The 18,670-nt window shown below is 40.4% G+C and overlaps 1 protein-coding gene across 2 annotated transcripts in view; it reads left to right on the top strand.

Annotated features, from left to right (window-relative positions):
* Positions 1–17,977, top strand: part of fbln5 (fibulin 5) — a 96,608-nt gene extending 78,631 nt beyond the window's left edge. For both annotated transcript variants that reach the window (XM_072568244.1, XM_072568243.1), the window contains exons 8-11: positions 407–529; positions 4,486–4,612; positions 4,772–4,967; positions 8,065–17,977. In XM_072568244.1, the coding sequence (XP_072424345.1) occupies positions 407–529; positions 4,486–4,612; positions 4,772–4,967; positions 8,065–8,226 (608 nt within the window). In that variant the 3' untranslated portion in view covers positions 8,227–17,977. The remainder of the gene's footprint in view (positions 1–406; positions 530–4,485; positions 4,613–4,771; positions 4,968–8,064) is intronic.
* The last annotated feature ends 693 nt before the right edge of the window (positions 17,978–18,670 follow it).

The raw sequence follows: 18,670 nt of genomic DNA, 5'->3' as shown, positions 1-18,670 counted from the left end.
CAAACAACCATATTCATGTGTTTGCAAAAAGAAGAGAGAATTAGAATGTAACACTGGGTTAATAATTGGCCTTCTACATCTGTGACTTATTTTTGAACTAGAAAATTGGAACTAATGGTTGTTTTTCCTGACGTTGTAAGGCTCCAATCTGATTTGAGTTTGGGTCACGTCAGTACAAGCGATAGAGAATGATAGCATTAATGATCAAATGATGCTCTTTTATTAAAGTATTTATAACAAAGTTTTAATAATTTTTTTTAACTTTGTGAAGAGAGCAAAATATTGCTATTTTGAGCAGTATAAATATGTCCCAGAAGAGAAACAACTGATTGGAATAAGTCTAGAAAACACACAAGGGGCTTCAGTTTAAAGTTATTAACCAAGTAATTTTGGTTCTTGTTTCTAGATATCAATGAGTGCAGTTTCTCAGGTTTTCTCTGCCAGCACCGATGCATCAATGAGCCAGGAGATTACTTCTGTACCTGTCCTGAGGGCTACACTATGTACAATGACAATAGGAGTTGCCAAGGTAAAGACTGTCCAGATTATTCTCAAAGTTTTTATCAAGGACCATATTTTACTTGAAAGCCAATCCTAAGGAAGAAAGATAAACCTTGTGGATCTCTCACACGGGATTAATTAATTCCTATCGTACAACTGTTTGACACAGGATTAGAAGGACACTAAGTGGGGATGGCTAATTTTACAATTGGCTCTTCAAACAAGGAGTGTTGTAAGAAACATAGGTCATATATCTCTATCACTTGGTAACAGAATCAGAACTATTTTAATATAGACTTGTCAGACAACCTTTCCTACCAATCCTTACCTTCCACTGCTCAGGTGAGTCACTTGTGCAAGGAAGCAGCAGAGGCTCATAGCTTGTTGGAAGGCTTTGAAAGGTTCCCGGCAGATTCTGTGCATTACATTTCCTCCTAGGATTTTTAAATACTACACACCCTATGCTTTTACATCAAACAAAATTCCCTGAGGCTCAAAACATGAAGGGTTATTTATGGAACTTTTACGTTAGCACGCACTGAAGATGGTTTCCCCTGACGTTGCACATATCTAAGGTGCCCAGCACATTTGGAAAAGTGATGAGTTCTCTTGAAATACTCTTTGCATGTATCGGGGCTGACCCTTCGTCTGACTTGCCTCAACTTTGGAGATCGGGCGTGTGACCTCGTCAGTAGGGAAAGTGAGGTTCAAATTTGGCCGGCACGATGGAAGTGCATAAATCGGTTCGCAGGGCAGCTCCAGGCTCTGTGTAGAGACAGTAGGGATGGCATTGAGACTGAGACACCAGTTTCATGGAGGTTGGATGATCAAAGGTGGTGACCAGCCGCCCTGAGCTGCTGGCCTGGCCAAAGAGCTGGCCGCTGGGCAACCTCACCACACAAGGGGTAAGAGGTGACAGGAGGAAAGAGAAGGCATGTCCAGACTGAGGGGTCCTCACAGGCAGGTATTTAGTTTATTTCCATGCCAGGGGTAGTCATTCCCCAGCAGTTAAGTGGGAAATCCCTCTTCCAGTTGTGAAGGTGGGGCCATTGCTACCTCCAATTCCAAGTAAGGGAACCTCTGAAACCAATGCTTCTCACCCCAGCTTATCACCAGGACACCACCTCACTCAGCTGGTGGGCTCCCCTTAGCCAGGGGATGGTGTTCCAATGGTGGCAAAATGTCAGCAGCTTGGTATCACAATCATAATCAGAGGCTCATACATCATAAATAGGGCCCTTCAGCTCACTGAGTCTATGCTGACTTACCTACACTAGTCCCAATTTCCATCACATTAGATTCCCTACAGTGTGGAAACAGGCCCTTCAGCCCACCAAGTTCACACCAACCCTCCCAGATCCATTTCCCTCTGACTAAAGCATCTAGCATCATGGGCAAATTAGCATAGCCAATTCACCTGTCCTGCACATCTTTGGACTGTGGGGGGAAACCAGAGCAAACCCATGCAGAGATGGGGAAGAACATGCAAACTCCACACAGTTGCCTGAGGCTGGAATTGAATATGGGTACCCTGGTTCTATGAGGCAGCAGTGCTAACCACTGAGCCACTGTGTCATCACTTCTCCCATGGCCTTGCATGTGATGACATTTCAAGGGCTCATCCATTTACTTTTTTAATGTTGTGAGGTTACCCATTTCAACTACCCTCCCAGATGATCCATTCCAGATCCCATCAACTGTGAAGCTAACTGGGAAAAGTTGAACCTCTGCCTTCCCATCCTCTGGAAAACATTCAGCTGAAATCTGTTCAGTTTTACTGTCCCTCCTGCCTCTCAGTCTGTCTCTGAGAAAATCCTGCCTTGAGTCTTTTTATTAATAAAAAGGGAGGCTGGTCAACTTGCGTCAATCACCTTTACTTTCACGTACCGTGCAGAGACCGTAGATTCATAAAGTCCATATAGTGCAGAAGACACCCTTCAGCCCATCGAGTCTGCACCAAAACGTGAGAAACACTTGACTTTCAACCTAATCCCATTTACTTGCACTTGGCCTGTAGCCTTGAATGCTATGATGTGCCAAGTGCCTCATTCGGGTATTTCTTAAAGGATGTGAGGCATTTCACCTCTCTCACCCTCGCACCATTTCAGGCTGTCACCACTCTCTGGGTAAAAATATTTTTCCTCACATCCCTTGTTCACCTCCTGCCCTCACCTTAAACCCGTATTCCCTCTGACTGACCCTTCAGCTCAGAGGAACAATTGTTCCTTATCCTGGAGTTCTGTCTGTGTTCCATGTAATCTTGTACATATTAATCAGATCACCCTTCAGTTTTCTCTGCCCCAGTGAAAACAACCCAAGCCTATTCATCCTTTCCTCATAACTTAAATTTTCCATCTCTGGCAAAATCCTGGTGAATCTCCTCTGCAGCCCCTCCAGTGTAATCGCATCCTTCTTGTAACGTGGCAACCAGAACTGCACGCAGTACTCTCGCTGCAGTCTGAAAGTTTTATCCAACTCCACTTCCCTGCTCTTGTAATCTATGCCTCAAGTGATAAAGGCAGTTGTCCCATATGCCTTTTTCACCACCATACTCAGATACTCTTCCATTTTCAGAGATCTATGGGCAAACACGCCAAGGTCCCTCTGTTCCTCAGAACTTCCTAGTGTCATGCTGTTCATTGAATACTTTCTTGTCAAATTATTCCTTTCAAACTGTATCACCTCACACTTTTCAGGGTCAAATTCCATCTAGCACTTATCTGTCCATTTCACCATCCCGTTTGTATCTTCTTGTAGCCCAAGACACTCACCCTCGATGTTAATCACTCAACCAATCTTTGTGTCATCCGTACACTTACTCACCCAACCCCTCTCACAGGCATCAATGTAATTTATATAAGTGATGAATAATAGGGGAGCCAGCACAATCCCTCTGGTACTCCACTAGACACTCACTTCCAGTCACGAAAGCAGCCTTCTGCCATCACCCTCATCACCATCTTCCTTGGTTGGCATGGTATCTCAATCCAAAAGGCTTCAACTTGGGAAATAGCATGTGTATGGTTTGTATTTGCTTTCTGTCTATTTCATTTCAACATCATGGATAACAAATCCTTGAATCTCTAGACACTTGCATCCCACAGGAAGATTCCCACAGCAACAACCAGTGGGCAGTTAACATATGGGAAGACAAAACCAAGACATTGAGGTTCTGGTGTCTCTGTCACTGATCTATCTATAAAATAAAATTCCTTTCTGTGCTCCCAGCAACAGGAAGGACTAAGTGAGCACAGCATGTGAACCCGATCCATTGTGCCCTGACCGATTTTTATAGTGCCACCACAGTGTTGAGATTTAAAGAGCCACCTATACTGAAATTTTTATCAGTTCAACCTGTCTAGCATTGACCAAGAACCTCAAAAAAAATTAAAAGTTAACCCCAAGATGAAACTATGAGCCACATGGGAGAAATATCCTTGGTAATGCTTTTTACAAATTGTTTGATTTGTTAATTCTAAAGGTTTTGGAAATGGGTATGTGGGAACAAATGCCTGTTTGTGTGGGTCCAAATCATCCAACAGGATAGATGGAGAATTTGTTTTAGGATTGATTTGGGGAGATGGGACTGCAAGATGGACATGTCATGGGACCAATAGTTTGGTTAGCTCAGTTGGCTGGATGGCTAGTTTGCGATGTGGAGTAACGATAACAGCACAGGTTCAATTCCCACACTAGCTGAGGTTACCTTGAAGGTCCCACCTTCACAACCTCATCTGACGCATGGTGACCCACAGGTTAAACCACCAGCTGATGAGAGTTTGGGGCTATGGTGATTTGATCTTTACCTTTAGTGGAAGTATAGGTATGGGACAACCATATGGAAAGGTCATGTGTTGAAATGTCTAGGGATATATCCAGCCAGAGCTGACAATACTACATCCCATGAATATTTACTGGGAGAGAGAATCACAGCACAGACCAGAGTTTGCATAATATGTATCTCAACATTTTTCTATTTGTTAGATATTAATGAGTGCGAGGCTGCAAATCACACATGTACAGAAGAGCAAAACTGCTACAACATTCCAGGAGGATACAGATGTCTGCAGCCAGTGAAATGTCAAGATCCTTACATACAGTTGAATGAAAAGTGAGTACTCTGGTGGACAGCCCTATTGGGAAGTTGCTTTTTAGCTCAAAATTGATGCCAACCCATGGAAAAAAAATAGATTGAATGTGTTTATAGGGAGGTTATCATCTCATTATGGAAACTATCCGTTGAAATGTTACTTCCCTGCTTGTGTTGCAGTCGTTGTATGTGTCATGGGGAGAACCCAGGCTGCACGGAACAGCCATTCACCATTTTGTATAAATACATGGACATTGTGTCAGGAAGGAACGTGCCCTCAGATATCTTCCAAATGCAGGCCACAACACGCTACCCAGGTGCCTACTACATCTTTCAGATCAAATCTGGGAACGAAGGCAGGGAGTTCTACATGAGGGTAAGACCTTGACATCTGTGCTTGAGAATGCAAAGGAAAAAAAAATGTGTTACCCAACCTAAAAAGAAAAATGTGTTTTGCAAGTATTAACCTCATAAATTGTTTCTAAAGTAAACATGACATGCTCGATTGAATTTTCGTTTGGATCAAAACATCTATCATGTTGGCTTTATTATATGCTTTCATTCTTTCACATGTTATTTCTTTGTGTCTCTTGTAAGTCCAGTTAACACCTACCACATTCTTCCTTTGATCTGCCAACATTCTTGACCTTATTATCTTTCAACCAAATCATTCACGTTCCACAATTTACCGACAAATAGTTCGTTATTTTACTATGTGCTACATGTTTTCCTCCTAACTCAAGGGCTGATGTTGGTATTATTCTGGTATCAATGGTATTATCACTAGACTAGTAATCCAGAAAACCAGGTCATGTTCTGGGGACTTGGGTTCGAATCCCATCACAGCAGCTGGTGAAATTTGAACTCAATAAAAGCCACGAAATCTGGAGTTAGGAGTCTAATGATGACCGTGAAACCATTGTCAGAAAAACCCACCTGGTTCATTAATATCCTTTATAGAAGGAAACTGCCATTGTTAGTATGGTGATTCCAGATCCACACCAATATGGTTAACTCTTAACTGCACCCTGGGTAATTAGGAGCAGGCAATAAATGCTGGCCTGACCAATGATGCCTACACCTAGTTAATGAATAAAAAGAAAACACCATCTAAGTCTCTATCAAGTCCAGCTCTAATCAAGGCTGGATAATACTTCCATAGCTGGACTCATTTCTCCATCACATTTACATTCTTAGGGCTTAACTATATGTGAACCCACTGAGGCAATTTTGGAATCGTAGTTGGGGTGTGTTTAAAGAGATGGGGGGCGTGTTAGGTGGCAGCCCCGGGGGGTGGGGACACTTGACGTCAGCCATCCCATCCCATAAATATTTGAAGGTTTTAAATGGACAATTTATGCCCAATGAGTTTGCTAACCCTTGATGTTTGTCTAGGGGTCTTCAGGAATAGATGACTACAACTCCCCATAACAGAGGTGAGAGTAATCCAGGGAGAAAAACAAAATGGGGGATTTTCCCAATTTCTCATGACCATTTGATTCAGGATGGTTTTGGAGAGGGGTGTAGTTAGGGAGGAAACAGTTAGAGGTAGGAACCCTCTTAATTAAAGAACAGCTGGAATACTCCCAATTAGTACTACACAAAATTACATCCAAATCTGTTGCTGTGAATAGTTAAAAGTGAATAAGCTCATCAATTATGAAGGAAATAAACAGGATAGAGGAGGGAGGTTGCTTCCACTGTCAGGTGAAACTTGAATTAGGGAGCATAGTCTCAAAATAAGGGGGAATAGATTTAGGACTGAGTTGAGGAGGAACTTCTTCTCTCAAAGGGTTGTGAATCTGTGGCATTCCCTGCCCTGTGGAGCAGTTGAGGCTACTTCATTAATGTTTTTAAGCAACAATAGAAAGATGGATTTTTGAACGGTAAAGGAAGTAAGGGTTCTGGTGAATGGAAGAAAGTGGAGCTGAGTCCAGGAAAAGATTAGTTATGATTTTATTGAATGGTGAAGCAGGCTCGACAGGTCAAGTGGCCTACACTTGCTCCTAGTTCTTATGTAATAACGTATGAACTGAAGCATCATTAATTTGGCAATACCTGCATCAATCCCTGGCCATTTACCAAAAATCTATGTATTTTAGCATGGAGTTACTCCCTAACTGAGTCAAGGAGAGCCAATATAAAACAATCACTATAACCCCAACTTGATTGATTGCTGAAGCCCATGTTATAGAATCCTCCCTCTGAAACCTCCCTCATTCTCCACACCACAAAACACAATAGAACATAGAACATTATAGTGCAGTACAGGTCCTTCAGCCTTTGATGTTACGTCACCCTGTGAAACCAATCTGAAGCCCATCCAATCTACACTATTCCAATCTCATCCATATGTTTATCCAATGACCATTTAAACGCCCTTACAGTTGGCGATTTTACAATTGTTGCAGGCAATGCATTCCAAGCCCCTACTACTCTTTGAGTAAAGAAACTACCTCTGACATCTGTCCTATATCTATCACCCCTCAATTTAAAGCTATGCCCCCTCATGTTAGCCATCACCATCCGAGGAAAAAGTCTCTCATTGTCCACCTGATCTCACTCTCTGATTATCTTATATATCTCAATTAAGTCACCTCTCAATTTTCTTCTCTCTTATGAAAACAGCCTTAAGTCCCTCAATCTTTCCTCGTAAGACTTTTCCTCCATAACAGGCAACATCCTTGTAAATCTCCTCTGAACCCTTTCCAAGGCTTCCACATCCTTCCTATAATGCGGTGACTAGAACTGCATGCAATAGCAGCCGCACCAGATATTGGTACAGCTGCAGCATGACCTCATGGTTCTGAAACTCGATCCCTCTACTAATAAGTGCAACCACACCATATGCCTTCTTAACAGCCCTATCAACCTGGGTGGCAACTTTGAGGGATCTATGTACATGGACACCGAGATCCCTCTGCTTATCTACACTGCCAAGAGTAGTACCATTTGCCCAGTTCTCTGCATTTCTGCTGCTCCTTCCAAAGTGAATCACCTCACACTAATCTGCATTAAACTTAATTTGCCACCTCTCAGCCTGGCTCTGCAGCTTATTTATGTCCCTTTTAACCCTACAACATCCTTTGGCACAATCCACAACTGTGGCGACCTTAGTGTTGTCCACAAATTTACGAACCCATCCTTCTATGCCCTCATCCAGGTTGTTTATAAAAATGACAAACAGCAGTGGACCCAAAACAAATCCTTGTGGTGCACCACTAGTAACTGAACTCCAGGCTGAACATTTCCCATCAACCACCACCTTCTGTCTTCTTTCAGCTAGCTAACTTGTGATAGTGAAGACAAATGTCCTGGAGGCATTTGTTACATAAAGGTTAAATTCTGTGAACTTTGAAACCTATCACATGATAGAAATAATGCCTTGAAAGGAAGAATTGCCAAGGACATGGTGTTCAATTGTAACTTCTTAAATAATAAGGTTTTCTTTTTACTTCTTTCCAATCCAACAGCAAACAGGGCCCGTCAGTGCCACCTTGGTGATGACCCGCCCAGTCAGCGGACCAAGGGAAATTGTACTGGATCTCGAAATGGTCACCGTGAATACTGTCATCAACTTCCGAGGGAGCTCAGTGATCAGGCTGACTATCTTTGTATCTGAATATACATTTTAAACCCCTGATTTTCCGGGGGTCGCTGGGGTCCAACATTTGACCGGTTATTCAGCTATGTTTGTTTTAGTGAGTGAATGATTCATTTATGTCGTTGTGACAGAAGGATGCTTTTTGTAATGCATTTCAACTGTGTAGACTCTTAATTCTGTTTGTTTTTTTCTTCCTGGCATGGACAGAGATATTTGTATGACAGCCCATAAACAAAGATGAAAAGCCTTGAAGCTACAATATATTCATTAAGGCTTTGAGAGTTCTTAGTACTTGTTTTGAAACAGTATATTCAGGAAGAGTGACTGTATGTGAAGAGTTGGGGGAAACAGCAAGAGTAGATATTTTCCATTCAGGAAATGAGTGAGGCTGGCAAGACCACATCAAGCTTGAAACTCAGAAAAGGCAGTGGTAAACCTTTTCTTTGAACTTCTGAAACTCTTGGTAAAAGTACAATCCTGATGTTGTCAGGTGGGAAATTCGAGGATTTTGACACAACAGCATTGAAATAATGGTAACTAATAGAGTCATAGAGATGTACAGCAAGGACACAAACCCTTCGGTCCAACCCGTCCATGCCGACCAGATATCTCAACCCAATCTAGTCCCAGAGCAGCTATACTAGATCAGTACCTGGAATGAGTGGATTGCCTTATGAGAAAAGGCGAGATACACTAGTATGTATCCTCTGGAGTTCAGAAGAGTCAGAAGTAACTTAATCAAAACATAAAAGTTCCTGAGGGTACTTGGTTGGGTGGATGTTGAAAGGATGTTTCCTCTTGTTGGAGAATCTCAAACTACGGTTCATATTTTAAAAATAAGGGGGTCGTCCATTTAAGACATGATGAAACATTCCCTTCTCTCATTTGGTTTCTCAAATGGTGCAGAATCTTTAAACATTTTTTGGGAAAGGGTAGATGGACTCTTGATGACCAAGAAGGTGAAACATTATTGGGGGTATGCAGAAAAGTAGAATCAAGTTTAAAATCAGATCAGCCATGATCTTATTGAATGATGGAGCAGGCTCGAAGGGCCGAGTGGCTTCCTCTTGTTCCTTGTTTGTATGCATTCAACAATGTGTCATTTAAGGGGGAGTTTCAAGTGATGGTAATCCCATTAGATTGGTATTTTCTCACCTTTTATTAGTTGATAACACATTTCCTTGTAGGGATGAATTCAGGACTCTGGAGTGAGAGGAAAAGAAGGATAATTACTATAATTTGTGAAAGCATACTCCCTGAATTGTCTCTCCTCTTAACATCCCATAATCGTGCTTGCTCCTGTAGCATAATCTACAAAATGTTGACTTCGGTCACAGCCAGGGGTTGTTTTGACAAATGCTATGCTTTCATTATATATTTAAACAATTGTGCTTCCTAAAACTGTACATTGCAATGTTTTTTACATTCTTAGAGTCATTGTCATAGAGTCATACAGCACAGACATTTGGTTCAACCAGTCCATGCCGAACATAATCCAAAACTAACCTAATCCCACCTGTCTGCTCTGGGCCCATATCCCTCCAAACCTTTCCAATTCATATACTTATCCAAATGTCTTTCAAGCATTGTAATTGTACCCATATCAATGACTTCCTCAGGAAGTTCATTCCACATGCAAACCACCCTCTGTATATAAAAAAAAATTGCCCCCATGTCTTTTTAAAAATCTTTAGAAATCCTCTCATCTTAAAAATGTGCCCACTAGTCTTGAAATCCCCATCCTAGGGAAAGGACAACTGCCATTACCTCTATCTATACACCTTAATATTTTATAAACTTCTATAACCTCCTTCAGTCCGGTGAAAAATAGTCCCACTGGGGTGCTATAATGCCATTTTCATCTTAACAAAAAATCTTTACTTATTATTATGAACTCATAATTAGCTTATGACCCTTTGCAAAATTAGCCATTGGGGGCAGATGAGGTGCTTTTTAAAATTTGTTCAGCAAGATCTAGAATAAACTAACCAAAAGAGTGGTGAAAGCAGATTCAATAGTAAATATCAAGGGCGTTAAATCAAACTTAAAATGAAACCCCTTACAGATGGTGGGCAAAGAGCACGGGTTCAAATTTAGTTAAATAGCTTTCAAAGAACCAGAACAAAAGATCCTTCTTCTGTGTTGCAATAATTTATGACACGAACACCGGAAAAGAAATATTGAAAATCAGTGTCCACTAATAGAGCTGTTGGATAATATTATGTTCCATGTGATAGCACTGCAGCTAATTTCATTAGAATATGATAGTTCTATTTAATAGGCGTTGAATGGAAATGTATCAGGTACATTACCACACCAGGGAACCAGATTTTTCAATTATAATGTATCCACTTGTTTCACAAAACAACATCTATTGTCTTTAAGCAACTAGACTATCTTTCTTCGAAACAACAGAATCTATTTTAGTCACTCAGAATAAGAACCACCCTTCAAGAAGATTTCTATTTATCCCTCTGGGAACCAACTTCATAAATACCTGAGAAGTGACTCACAGAAAACTTACAGGCAAATAGCTGTCGATTTGTGTATTGTTCCGGGGGCATTAAAAGTGATCTAATTTCTAAAGTAATTAATAGAGAAGTATAGTCATTGGACTATGTGTGTCTAAGATTAATTAAATCAATCCCTCCCTGGGGATATCAATTTAGGTCAGCTAACACCATAAAACTGTACATATATTGTTAATAAAAAGATACTTGGGAAGGAGATAGAGTCTGTAACACCATCTCAGATGATGGTATAAATGTTCAAGATTCATCATTATGGCTTATACCCTTTTAACACTGACCTAAACACTTATCTGTTGCTTTAAGGACCACTCCAGGGTTGTGGATCCTGAGGTGATAAAGATTCTGATGTTGGATCCAAGCACTCTCCAATAGGTAGTGTTTGAATGGGTGTGTGGGTGGGATGTTCAGTTTTCACACTGTTTCCATCCACTGTTTATGCATAACTCCATCACCCAGATCTGTGGAAGATACTCGAAAGGGTTGGCACCTTTGCAGCAGCAGCTTCTCAAATTTGGGCAGTTTTAGCAAGATGTTTTTACAAGTTGGTGGGGATGTTGGTTTTTTCAGGAAGGCTTTGTGGAAGGCTTTCCTCTGGCCTCTGGTAACTGTGATGAAGCTCAGAGGACAGATCTTGTTTTGCCAAACAGACAATGTTTAAGCATATGGACAATGTAGTAGCTAATGGAACCAGCACTGAGAGAGCACAGTGGTGCTGGAGCACCTATCGTACCGCTGAATCTTTCTGGTGCTATTTCTCTCAGGATTTGAGGTGTCTGCTATACACTTTCACCTCTGTGATGCATACAGGGGATGTGGGGTGGTGGGGGGAAGCAGGTAACACTGATGCCCTGCAGATCATGATCCTGGTGCTGGGACTGAGATCTGTGTTCAATGCTTTACTCCTCAGGTGGCCAATGTTGGTGCTGGTCTACTGAAGGTGATGTTGAGTTTTATCCTTGATATCTGCCCTTGCTCTGAGGAGATAGCTTAGGTGTGAGACTTGATCCATATTGTTCATTGAACATAAGAATATAAGGAGTGGGACTAGCCATCTGGCCTGTTGAGCCTGCTCCACCATTCAGTAAGGTCAGGGCTCAACTTCACTTATCCATTGCTCACCAGAACTCTTGATTCCTTTACTGTTCAAAAATCTGTCTTTGTCTTAAAAACATTCAATGAGGTAGCTTCAACTGCTTCACTGATCAGGAAATTCCACAGATCCACAACCCCGTGGGTGAAGAATGGCTTGCCATGGATTTTGATAGCTTGTTGTGGGGACAGCAGCGTTGTGTGATGGGGGTAGGCTGGTAGAGGAAACTGTTGGTTTCTGGATGTTTATCCTCAAGCCCATTCTCCCATGCAACTGTATGTACAGTGACAGTGGTTTTGGAGCCAGACGTATGAATGTGCGCACAGGCAAGCACTGTCTAATCGCTTGGGTTAATCTTGGTTCTAGACTGGAGGTGTTCTGTAGATTCACTGCACACCAGCATGGAGCTTAATGGAGATAGATGGAGTGTTTATCCTGAAGAAGATGGAAATAGTGTTGGTGCAATGGCACAGCCTTGCTTGACTCCAGTTTGCACTCTATTGGGTCTGTGCTGGATCTGTTTGGTGACACTCACCACTTGTACATCATTGTGCAGCAGGCAGAGGATGTTAAGGAACTTCTGTGGGCAGTCAAATGTAAGGATGATTCTTCATAATTCCTCTTGGTTGTTGAAGTGAATTGCGTTAATCCTCTGGGTCATCCAGATTCCTTTCTGAATCCTGTTGTCAAACACTGCTTTATCTAAGGCCCTTCTTATAGATACTGGGTTTATAAAAACCAGCCCCAGATAAACTGTGCTCATCGTGGCTGTAAAGCTCATAAAATTTTGAATGGCATCAGTCCGTGAGTGGACAGATGAAAAGAGATCAATTGGTATCCTTACCCCAGGAGCTGAATAGGAATCTGACTCTACACAGTGGAATGAACATTTTCTCTTGTCTTTTTGCTAATTATAAGTGCCGTATGTGATTGAAATTTGGGGTGAGAGTGGAGTTCACAGCAAAATTAAAAACTGTCATCTGACTTCACATGTTTCTTCCTTCTCAGTCATTATTCAAAAAAGATGACAGTGTTCATCACCTGGGGTACTTGGTCAGGATCAAGTGGGTATGGGAGATTACCACTAACGCCACTCTGCCTGGAGAGCGCTGCTGTAAATAAGACAGGATATCACAAATAATTGTGCTTTAGACAGCTTGCTGCCTTGGGATTTTTTCTCCTTGCATTTTTCCTCTGTCTCTTTGACGTGTCCTATCTTTTGAAGATAATGGATTCAGTTTTTCTTTAGTTGTGCAAAGAATCTTCTCCCAGCGTTTCCTTTAACTGCCATGGGTGTGTACCTCAACCTTGAGCTCTCCCAACAGAATTCACTCTCATATCGTGTGCCAGGCAAGCTGGTCTAAGGACCAGGCTAACTCAGTTATGAATGTTTCAATATGGTGTGTGGCAAGCCAGTCTGGGTCAGCATCTTGTGTCTGGTATTTTGTCCTGCCATCTGATTGTCAGAATCTTACAAAGGCAGTTCAATTTAAGTTTCTTGGCATGATGCCAGTACAGTCCAAAGTCTCACATGTGTAGAACAGAGTGGACAGGGCTTTTGCTCTAGAGACTTTCCATTTAGACAAACATTTTTCATTCCTGAACTAATAGCCAAGAGTTACACTTGCTTTGGCAATTCTGGCCACCACTCATTGTCAATATATCCATTGTCAATGGATCAAAAGAGTGTGCAGTGGTGATAAGTAAACACTAATACCTCTCATAGGCTCTAGCCATAGTTTGGGGCCTTGCTTTCCTGGAGCAGACATTACTTCAGTATGCTTCGCACTGATCATGAAGCCAAAATTGTGGCATATATTGAAAAACATGTCAATGCAACATTGCATGGCAATCTGTGAACCGGGACCTAGTCCATAGTCATTGGCAAACAAGAAATTAATTATGTCCTTGTTCTTTCCCTGGAAACATCTTAAATTAAGCTACCTCATATTTACACGATATCCAATTTTGATTCCACGATTCCCATCATGCATCGGAGAACGTGGCAGCGGAAAAAGTGCTGAAGAGAGCTGGCGAAAGTGTGTGCCAGAAACTCATTATCAAGCAGTCTGTGCATGGGCACATCATCATGAAACTGCTAAGTTATTATGATGAATTTCTCAAGACAGTCAAATTTTTCCATGTGCAAGCTGAAATGGTGAGGATGGCTATTTGGTCATTTTATGTTGTGCGTACACAGATGCCCTGCCGTCCTTCTTACTTTCTTGATTAATTACAGAAATTATGCCTGCACTATGCGGTCTGAGTCTGTACAACACACACTGATCATACTTGTGGACAGAAGATTGAAGAAGCACTTCTCGATATCAGTTAGTTATACCACCGTGCGAATGAGACTCCTGGTTTCACTGCCATAGTTGAAAGCAATAATTTAGGTGTACTTATTGAATAGCATTAACAATTTTACATCTTGCTACAAGATCTCCTCTGCGAGGCTTCATTTCTATGGTGTACAACACAGTTTTATCCAGTCCTTAACCACAACTCTGGCATCCTGACACAATCAGTTTTGTCATTAATCTCTGGACCACCTCCAGCACTTGGCCAATATTTACCAACCAGGGTTGGATAGTCTGACCAGAGAACTATAAAGTTCCTTATTACCTCATCTAACTTATGATTTATTATCTGGGTTGACTAATTCAACAGTTTATTAGTTTTGTTCATTTCTGCCCTGAGTTGGCTTGATGTCATGCTAAAGACAGCTCTTGAATCGTATTCAGCTTAATTCTTGGATATTTTAACAATAAGTATAAAATTCTGACCTACTTTACACTTATCTGCATTAAATTTCATCTGCCATATTGTCCAATTCACTTCCATATTTGGTTCAAATTTGTACAATTGCATAAATTGTCTTCTGACTTCTCAACTGCCTCCTCTGTTTCATCTTCCTCTCTACTGATTTATTTACTTTGCATTTCTGAATCCACTTACATCATTTGGAAACAGTGATTGAAAAGAGGAGGCTTGAGTTTCTCCATTCAGCGCTGCTGCAATTAAGGCTTAACTTGCCTCATGATTACTCATTGAATTGAATCCTTCAACCAGTGGCTGATCATTCCCATGGCTTTCGATTTAATGACCAGCCATTCCTGTTTTACCTTTCAGATCAGACTTTTTGGAAAGTTGAGGGTCAATGTGTCATAGAGTTTACCATAGTTCCAATGAATTGTCACTTCCAGAAAGAAACAAGCTAAAAGAAAACTTGCATTCGTATAGCACCTTTGCAATACCTCAGGATTCCCAATGCAAAACATTAGGCATTTTTGAAGTGTAAAGTCACTGTAAGTAATGCATGATGTACTCGCAAACAATGTAGCAAACAATTTCTGCACATGAAACCTCCTCAGATAGCAGTAAAATGAATGGCCAAGTAATGGTATAGATTAGGGGTTAAATGTTAGCTGAATCACCAAGGAGTAATACCCTGCTCTTCTTAGAATAGTGCCATGGGTCCTTTTACATCCATATGGAACCTTGGTTTAGCACATCATATGTAAAATGGCTTCACCAATAGTGCAACATGTTTTATTATAGAATATTAAAAAAAAATCAAAGGAGATCATAAAGAATGAAAACATGTAATGACAGATATTTAAAATCGACTTTTTCTTTCTCTTTAATTAATCTGTCCAAGGTGTTCATTTGCCTGATATTCTTTAATTAGGAGAGAATCTTTATAATGGCTTCTGTTGTATTACATCTTTACTATATAGGGTATTTTTGACTCCTAAATCAAAAGATAAATAGATAATAATTCTGATTTTGTATCTAATGCTCCCAAGGTGATTTAAAAGATCTTTACTGTATATCAAACCTGAATGAACAAGATTAAAAATAGTTCAATCCTTTTAAGCAAAAGCAGGAATTCATGAAAAAAACAGGAAAAGAAAAGGAAATCAAAGGCTACAATGGTAAAAATTCATGTCCATAGCATTGACTTTCAATGAGCCTTTGGCAACTCAAACCTTTTAGAATACGTTTGGATATTTATTGGGGGTACCCCTCAATTTGTGTAGAATTTGGAAGTCAGAAACTCCATTCTTGTAGAGCAAACATCCAGGATGAAAGATTGATACATTTTTTAACTAAGGTATTGCTTGGTTTGAACTTTCACGATATCCTTGAGTTCCTGATCTCATGAAGATGCCAGTTGATATTACTGAGTCAAGCTGAGGATTACAATTTTTATTGATGAACAACACAAATCACATTTTCAAAACTGACAAAAAATGAATGTGGGTGAGGCAGGTATTGAGGAATAAATGATAAAAGGGCGAATTCAGTGTTGGAAAGGCAGCAAATGCAAATCTTCTGTCTACTTTTGGGTATTTAACTGGTTATGAATGATATTGTCAAAAACCAAATATGTTTTTTGTTGAATTCTAAGTAATGTATATTTTACACAGTAAGTATTTTATAAACAAATAGATAACATTTTTGTTCTTCTAAAGTTTAAGAAACTGTACTCTGTAATCTTAAAGAGACAGGAATGACTTCTTTGATCGTCATGTCTAAATTAGTCTAATATTACCAGTTAATCTCCAAAAATTGTGGTGGAAAGTAGTTTAAGATTAGAGCACAATTGTAAATGTTAGCCAGTAATCTGACCTATATGTCCCTTTAATACTCTGCCCGGGTATTTCCTGTTAGGAGGTGATCGAAATTGTTTCAAAGCTACTTACTGCCATTGGTTATCTCTGTAGATTGTCATTTGCTTGGTTTCTCTCAATACCTTGATAGGGTCCAGAGAAAGAGGCATAATTTCTTCCTTTCTGTATTTTTACAAAGATTGCAAAATCTTACCATTATTTTAAGTGCTTCTGTTTGAAACCTTTACATGTGAGGTGGGAGGAGAGAAAATATCAATGGAATAGTAATCCATAGACTCATATGCTGGCAGCATGCATTCAAATCTCACCAGAGCTACCTGTAGTGTTTCAATTGAATTAATAGAATCTGTTATTAAAAGGTAATTTCATGGTTGCCATCATTGATTTCATTGGGTTCATAACTGTTAGCTCATACCAGAGAACTTGGAGTAGATATACCATATGCGAGAAGAGAACTGATTGGTTGATATCACAGAATGTGACGCTGGAGACGTGAATCTGCAGTCGGACAACATTTGCTGTCCAAATGTCTAAAGAATTAGATCAACAACAAATTTAGGATTGTCAGTATGGCTGGCTGTGTGGAACACTTGGAAACTGCAATATATTAATGCATAGGACCTGTCCCTGTTTCAACTCAATACAATAGGTGGCAGCCATTTAGATTAGATTCCCTACAGTGTGGAAACAGGCCCTTCAGTCCAACAAGTCCACACCAACCCTCCGAAGAGTAACCCACCCCCCTCTGACTAATGCAACTAACACTATGGGCAATTTAGTATGGAGTAATAACTTCTCTGAGATCTCTTTTCTCTGCGTTCTGAAGATGAGTCTTACCAGACTCAAAACATTAATTCTCTCTCCACGGATGTTAACATACTTGATGAATTGTCCCAGCACTTTTAATTTTTGTTTACACTCCCTGAACTATCCCAATCTGTTCTATAACCTAATGCTAAGAACATAACAGAAACCTCTGTTTGATCTGTTCAAGAATTACAGACACGATTTCATTGCATCTCCATTCCTTGGCTTCTTGCTTAGCTCTCAGTTAGGCTTGTAGGTATAGTATGACTGGAGATTGCTGGCTCTGTCTTGGCAGATTGAGAAAAACAACATGTATATTGTCCACCTGCTGGGGCAGACTGATCAATGTTTAGACTTACTGTGCTTCTAACTAAAATTTCAGTACACTCTTGGCAGGCTGATACCTGGAAAGTCTGCTAAAAGAATATACATACGTTCCACAAGTATACAGCCGTTCCTGACTATTGAGTGGATAATTCAGATGTAGACTTGTTAAAAACGTAAGTAGGTTAGTAGTAAGTTCATCGTTATTCAATACAAAACTAAATTAGAAGAAAATTCAAAAAGCTCACTATACAATTGAAAGTTTGAACAGCCGTCAGTTGTACACTGGTTAATCCAAGAGGTCCTGTCTCTTTAAAACCAGAGTTTCAATTTACTGGTGGAACAGATTTATATATTGACTGATTCAATTGCAAATAAACACAGTTAAATCCATGTGTGTTTTACTGGCTTAATATGCATTCTTGACACATTGGAACATAGAACCATTGAAAATAGAAATAGGAGTGTGCATTCATTATGTACATGGCTGATCATCCAACTCAATGACTCTTTTCCTGCTTTTGCCGCCTGACACAAATCACTTGTTAGCAAGGTTCGGTCAGAGCTATTATCACTGACTTTGATATTGAGACATTATCCACACATGTTAACAAATAAGTGAAATTATTTTGCTTACTTTTTGTGGAGGCTAGAATGACCCCATCCTCATATCCTTTATCCTAAGGATCATTGTAATGAACTTCTTCTGAACTCCTTCAAACACTACCACATCCTTCCTTGGATACGGGGACCAAAACTGCTCACAATATTCCAAATGCGGTCTGACCAGAGCCTCATACAGCCTAAGCAGTTCTGTTATTACATTCTAGCTCTCTTGAAATGAATGCTAACATTGCATTTGCCTTTCTAATCACCAGGTGATCCTGCATGTTAACCTTAAGAGAATCCTGAACTAGAACTCCCAGGTCCCTATGGTGCTTCAGATTTCTGACACCTTTTCCCATTTAGAAAATACTTTACACCAGTGTTCTTTCTACCAAAGTGCAAAATCTCACACTTTCCCATATTGTACTCCACCTGCCATTTCTTTGCTCACTCTAAGTCCTTCTGCAGCCTCTCTGCTTC

The sequence above is a fragment of the Chiloscyllium punctatum genome, chromosome 4 (assembly GCF_047496795.1).
Source record: "Chiloscyllium punctatum isolate Juve2018m chromosome 4, sChiPun1.3, whole genome shotgun sequence".
Classification (NCBI taxonomy): domain Eukaryota; kingdom Metazoa; phylum Chordata; class Chondrichthyes; order Orectolobiformes; family Hemiscylliidae; genus Chiloscyllium; species Chiloscyllium punctatum.
Note: the sequence above shows the minus strand (reverse complement) of the source record. Positions and strands in the feature narration are given on the sequence as shown.